At 40.0% G+C, this 7,024-nt stretch overlaps 1 protein-coding gene across 1 annotated transcript in view; it reads right to left on the bottom strand.

Annotated features, from left to right (window-relative positions):
• Positions 1–6,312: 6,312 nt before the first annotated feature.
• LOC106879145 (uncharacterized protein K02A2.6-like) overlaps positions 6,313–7,024 on the bottom strand; it is a 1,306-nt gene continuing 594 nt past the window's right edge. Inside the window, exon 2 of the mRNA XM_052971971.1 lies at positions 6,313–6,895. Within this exon, the coding sequence (XP_052827931.1) occupies positions 6,313–6,895 (583 nt within the window). The remainder of the gene's footprint in view (positions 6,896–7,024) is intronic.

Genomic DNA, 7,024 nt, shown 5'->3' with positions numbered 1-7,024 from the left:
GCAAAACAACCAAGTCACACACGCTCAGGTGCGTACTTCTTTCATCAACTTTACTGTTGTTCACAGGAGAAACATTGAATTGATTGAGGAAGTAATTATTAACAAAAACACTGTAACAAGTGGAGAGAGTTTTGTGGAACTCCTCCCAAAAACTCCATCAGAAAGAATGTTAATCCAAACAGATACGGATACATATCTAGATTTGAAACAGAAATTTCTCTAGGACATTGGAGGGTTTAGTAAGTACCTAAAAGAAAACTTTCTCGAAAACCCCTTCCCCACTCCCCCCTCAACCAAAAAGACTGTCAACAGTCATCTCTGAAGACCAAGGTATGTAACTCCATCTTTTTGTCTCTATACTTAGAGTTGACTGTGTAAATGTGCCTGGATTCGGTTTGGAAGCAGGGTCACTTGCTCAACGATCTCAGATCCCTTAATTTAGATGTGACAGCAATTAGTGAGACAAAAATTTCTGGGAAACATGCTCTAGCATCCATTTTCAAAGATTATGAGGTATTCTCACCTTGTGGTCCGTGGGGAGGGGGCGGCAGTGTAGCAATGTTATTCTAAAAATCCTTAGGTCTCAAAATAAGGGTAGTCTTCTTGGACCTGGATGGTAGGTTGGTAGTCATAGATGTGAATGGCAGTGAAGATGGTGCCTTTAGATTGGTGGCCATGTATGCCCCAAAGGGGGCTGGAAGGCCAGATTTCTTCAGGCGTCTAGAAACATTCCTGGGAACATCTCGCACTTTAGTATTAGTTGAGAACTGGAATAGTATTTTGGAGGTGCAGAAGGACTGTGCGAGTCTTGTACATAGAAGAAACGGGTGTAAAAGCCTCGAAAACCTGCTTAGAAACTTCCAGCTGTCTGACAGGTATCAACCGGATTTACCTGATATGCTAGTGTGGACATGGAACAACCACAATGGGTCATCCAGATTGTATCTAAATAGAGTATTTGTTAGGTCAGCAGATAGGGATAGCATAGGGTGTCCACAATTCAAATTGATCAGCTTCACAGACCATAAATTTGTGATCTGCAGTCAATTTAGATAGGACTCATAGACAGCAACCTGGTTACTGGAAGCTGAACGTGTCCTTTCCAGAACATAAAGACTACAGGGACCAGATTGGCAAACTAGTTAAGTGGCAGTTGATGGGGGGGGGGTATCGTTAACAACCAGTAGTAGATAGCCCTGAAGAGGGTGATTAGAGCAGAATCGATAGCATTTAGCAAAGAGTTAGCAATAGAAGGAAATAGTTTAGTAACCAGGTCGCTGTCTATGAGTCCTATCTAAATTGACTTTGGATAGCAAACCAGAAGAGGCGATTAGTAAAGGCATCACCACTAATGTGTTAGCAGCGAGAAAGACTCTTGACCATTTCTTGGAGGCAAAACACGAAGGATGCGTTGCCAGAGCTAAGGACCATGCACTAAAACATGAGGGAACTGAAGCTGTCTGATTGGCCTGAATTGTGGAGACGCAACATGGCAACAAAACCACAATCCGGTCTTTGATGAATCGAGATAGGCATGTGCTACATGTGGATTTTCTGCTAAACATAGAGTTTAAAATTTTGGCCAAGGTTTTAGTGAAAAGGTTGGGGCTTGTCATTGGTAGCCTAGTAGGGAAAGCACAAAAATGTGCAATCTTGAACAGGTCTATCCACGACAACCTCCACCTTATATGATACATTGATTCATCATAGAGAGGGCTGGGACTAAAGCTGGCTTCGGTGGGGCCCTGATCAATTTGGATCAATCGATAGCATTTGATAGAGTTGACTATTGCTACTTGGAAGCCGTCCTTAAAGCGGCTGGTTCCAGACCTGTTTTCAGAGGCTGGATCACTGCAATGCACAGCAGCACCTGCTCAGGGGTTAAAGTAAACCGCCATCTATCGGAATCGTTTAGCATCACATACTCAGTCAGTCAGGGATGCCCTTTGTCACCTCTTCTGTATGTGCTGGTTCTTGAACCACTGTTACGGAAGTTGGAACAATTGAGGGGCATCTCTTTTGAACTGGCACATTCTCATGCAGTGTTGGCAATATGCAGACGATGTCACCATCATGGTGTTGGACGCCTCCAAAATGAAGATGGAATTTGAGTTGACAGAAGGGGCCAAAATCAGCGTCGAGAAGTCGGACTTGCGACTGGGCATCTGGAGATGCCATCAGATGGTGTAAACGAACGCTGGACTGACAGACCAGTTCTTATATCCTTAAGCTTGGATATAGACTACACTGTAACAGTGTTATAACACTACAGAAACTTAATCAGTAACAAACATGTAACAAACTTATATCTCTTCTCAATGACTTCTATGATTGCCTTCACAAATGCGATTGTACACACCACACTGTACTATCTCTTTATTAGGCACTACGGCCTGAACACAGAGGGGGACACTACAAGGACAGACACTACGATACAAAACGTGGGGTACATAGAACGAATGATGAATTACAATGAATTGATGAAATGGCTTACAAGCACACACCCCACCCCCGAAAAAAATCGCAGCTTCATTTGACTGTTCTTTTCATACAGTTCTTATACAGTTTTGAGATATTTTTATTCTGCAATCGTTATATATGGCAATAACTCCTCTGGCGTTATAACTTTCGGCAGATTATTGTATCGCACATATAGCCCACTTGCTACAATTTTTTTCGGGTATATCTCTTCCAGTCTCTTCACCACACTCTCTTCTACCAGTGCAGCTTTATCATATCCTTCGATTATCACCGGATCCATCCTTACTCTTACAGCCCCTTTATCTGCGATATCTTTTTTTCAATCTCTATATCTTTTTCATAGTACATTAACGTACGGTAATGTTTTCTTATCAGAGTCTCGAATATCATTGCTTCGTACATCCTTTCTTCTACTTTCCTCTCCCACTCTTCAATTTTCACCGCTCTTTCCGATTCTCTTGCATATTTATCTGTATCCTCGGGTTCTTGGGTTCAAATCTCTATATTTTCCTCTTCCTCCACTGTCTTCTTTTCCCCTTTCTTTTTACTTGAATTCTTTGGTGGTGATTTGGTCCGTGCTCTCTTTCTCTCCATTGCAGTTTCCTCCACATCTTCCACCTGTTGTTATTCTTCCACCTTTCTTTCGCATTCCACCATTTCTTCTACGCTGACCTCTGTCTCTTCTACCTGTACCTCTCTTCGGGGACACACCGCCTGCATGTGTCCCCTACTTCTACATTTGTAGCATACAGGTGGCCTCCCCTCCACCACGACCCTCAGTCGGGTGTCATTGGGGAGCACCAACTCTTCCGCGATGTTATGCAGATCCGGTAGTGATACATGGATTAGAACTTCTAATCCAAATCCCTACCAGTTAATCTCTTTCGACTTTTCCACCTTCACCACTTCCACTTCTTTACAATTATAAATGATGGCTGCCACCAGCCATTCCTCATTCATTTCTGGAGGCATTCTGCCATTTCTTATTCTTGTGGCACGTTTGCCGCAGTAAGTTGGCAAGAGTGCCCATTTTTCAGTTCTTAAGGCTACCATGGCGTACCTTTTCGCCTCTTCCTCATTTCTGAAACGCACCTCCACTGTGCCAAATTTTCTTCCTCTAAAATAGAATGTTGTCATATCCTTTATTTGGCTAAGACACTCCTCTATTTCTTCTGTCGCTGCTATTTCAATTTTTTCTCCTTTCCACATTCAGTGTTTTGTACACTATCAATTTTTTCTCTGCACGTTGCGTGTCCTCTTTAGGAGGAGTTACCCTAAGGCAGTCACCTTCTTTCGCAATTAATTTTTTATGGCTTAGAATTTTCTTCATGTCCGTTTTAATCTCTGTCATTTCCATAGCATTGGCAGACAGGCTTTTGCCTGCTGCCGCAGTGTAACTTGGTGTATTCATACCCACAATGAGTATTACAGCAAAAATTATTCAACAAAGTTCAACAATAACGATATCTTCAACAATATTCTTTCAACAACAAAAACTCCGACTCACCGCAATGCATTCTTCAATCAAAATCACAACTCAACTCAAAAACACAGCACACTGTCAGTACGCATGCACCTTTATAAGGTTTAAGACAGTTTACTTGCTGTCCCACAGGGGTGTCAGGATTTCACCACAACATCTCCCCTTTCCTTGGAAATCAAGATTTTTCTTTTCTTTATCATATATTTATTACCACCTCTCTCACACTTTTTTTTTTTTTTACTTAATTCCCTGGGAAGAAATTGGAAATTTTTTTTCATTTTGGCTCTACTTGCAAAAGTTTTATTTGTTTTCTTTTCCTAGTCGATGCACTCATTGGTTTGAGTATTCCTTGCGGTACCGGGACGTCAAAAATGTCATAAAGTAATTTCATTGGTTCTTCGTGTCTTATTCTTTCTTCTGTAAGCCTTTTGTTTAGTTGGTTTAAATGTCTTTTGTGTTCACACGTATAACCTTTTACTGTGTACATTATTTTCCCTAAACGTTTACTTATTATACCTTCTTCCCAACTTCCCTTTCCATTTTTGTATATTTTAAAAAAACACCTCATCACCGATTTTGAACTATTTTATCTTATTTTCGGTGTTTCTCTCCACCTTTTCTTTTCTTTCCGGTAGTAATTTGTCAAACACTGACCTGACTTTCCCGGCAAATATTAATTCAGCTGGCGACACCAGAAGTGGTGTTGGGGTTAGGCGTTATTCGGTAGACACTTAAGAATTGCGTTAATGCAGTATTAGCTAGTAGCTCATTCCAAGATTTTTTCAGCGCCCTCTTAAACGTTCTGCTAGCCCATTTGATCTTGAATGGTATGCTCCATTGCATGCATTTTGCAAAAGTTTAAAAATTATTTCGACGTGAACTGTGTTCTGTTATCAGACATTATAATGTGTGGGACGTCATATTGCACAAAAAATTTCGTCCAGAAATTCCATTGTTGCTTTAGAGGTTGGCTTCCTACATTTACATATTTCCGGTCATTTCGTGTAACTAGCCACAACTGTTAGATAATACCCTCCATTTAACAGTCCTTCGAAGTCTATGTATAATCTGGACCAAGATATGTCAGTCTCGGGTCAAGGCTGAATTTTTATTGGTGGTGCTTTTGCTGCCAGGGCACAACCTTGCAGGCTTTCACCAATTTTTCAATATCCTGATCCATATTCGGCCAGTTGACGTAGCTCCTCATCAGTGCTTTCATTCTCGCAATTCCTGGATGTCCCATATGGAATTCTTTTAGCATACAATTTTGCAAAGAAACAGGTATTACAACCCTATGAGCGTACATAAGTATGTCATCACATTTCAAATACCATTTTGAAACTGTGTTACGCTCGGCTACATGAGATTTTGTATTTGTTTCTGACTTCACTATTTTTTTCATTTCTATTATGAACACATCCTTCTCTGCTTTCATTTTTATTTGCTCTAAAGTGACAGGTAGTTTGTGTACTATATTGCAGAGTATATTTTTTATTTCGATTTCAGCTTTTAGTGCTGCTATTACTGTGTCCTCTAATGGTTCATAGTATTTAGGTATCAATCTTGATTGCCCATCCACATATCCCAGTTTTTTCGATGGTGGAAATTCCATTTTAAAGTCCTAATTTAGCAGGATCATCCCCCAGCACTGCAATCGACTGGCTGTATGTGTGGTGATACCCTTTTTTGATCTGTAAATTGACAACAATGGGCGGTGATAAGTCTGCAGACTGAATTCCTTTCCATATATGAATTTGCGAAATTTTCTCACCGCAAAAATAATGGCTAATGCCACCTCCTCAATTTGGCTGTAGTTTTTTTCAGCCGCCAACAATGAGCAATGGGTTTTAGGCTACCCTTATACTACTTTCGCTAGCATCTGATGCTACTACTATTTTAAAATTTGGATCAAAGTGTGATAATGACAGTTCTTATTTCCCACAAGGGGCTAAACATAGAGGGAACAAACAAGGACAGACGAACGGATTAAGTCGATTACAATGCGTAACTGGTACTTACTTTATCCACCCCGAAAGGATGAAAGGCAAAGTCGACCTCGGCGGAATCTGAACTCAGAACGTAACGGCAGACGAAATACCGCTAAGCATTTCGCCCGGTGTGCTAACGATTCTGCCAGCTCGCCGCCTTAGTGTGATAATGACAGTTCTGATGTTAAAACTTTTAAAATTTCTTTGAACGCTTTTTGGCACCTGTCCAACGAATACCATTTAACGTCTTTTTTCAATAGGTTGTTTAGGGGTGCTCTTAGCTCATGCATATTTGGTATATATGTTTGGTAATAGTTTGTAATGTAATATTTTTCGGGGGAGGCATATATTTTATTGCCTTTATTCTTTTTTATATGCCTTTAATCTTTCAAAGACCTTTTTAACATGTTTGTCATGCTGGTCTCGAAACTCACTTTTTATGAGTATGTCATCCAAGTAAGCTATAGCGAAATCTGTATCTGCAAGTATAGTGTCCATCACCTGTTGGAAAATACTAGGTGCTACCTTTATCCCAAAAGGAAGTCGACTGAATTTATATAAACCTTTATGGGTGTTTATCGTTAATAATTTCAAACATTCCTCCTTGACTTGTAACTGTAAATAGGCCTCCAACAAATCCAACTTTGAAAAAGATTTTCCTCCGTTGAGTTTTGCAAAAATTTCCTCCAGACTTAGTAATGAGTAACTGTATGTCATCAAACATTCGTTCAAGCCTATTGAAAAGTCAGCGCACGCTCGTATTTTTTTTTTCTTCACATAAACAGTTGGTGATGCTGATTCTGAATAATCAATTTTTTCTATAACTCCAAGCTTTTCACATCTATCAAATTCCTCGTTGACCGCGAAAGGTACAGCTCGCTTCGGTTTAAATACCGGTACAGCGTTTTCTTTCACGTGAAATTTTACTTTTGTCTTGGTGCACCTATCTAATTCTTTAGAAAAAAATATCAGGAAAAATCTTCTTTAATTTCTTTTTTAAATCCTTCGACGCTTTATTTGAACTGGCGTAAGAACCATTTACATTATTACCAAAAAGTATTTATGGGGAGGT

This window comes from Octopus bimaculoides, chromosome 11 (genome assembly GCF_001194135.2).
Source record: "Octopus bimaculoides isolate UCB-OBI-ISO-001 chromosome 11, ASM119413v2, whole genome shotgun sequence".
Lineage (NCBI taxonomy): Eukaryota > Metazoa > Mollusca > Cephalopoda > Octopoda > Octopodidae > Octopus > Octopus bimaculoides.
This window is presented reverse-complemented; position numbering and strand designations above follow the sequence as displayed.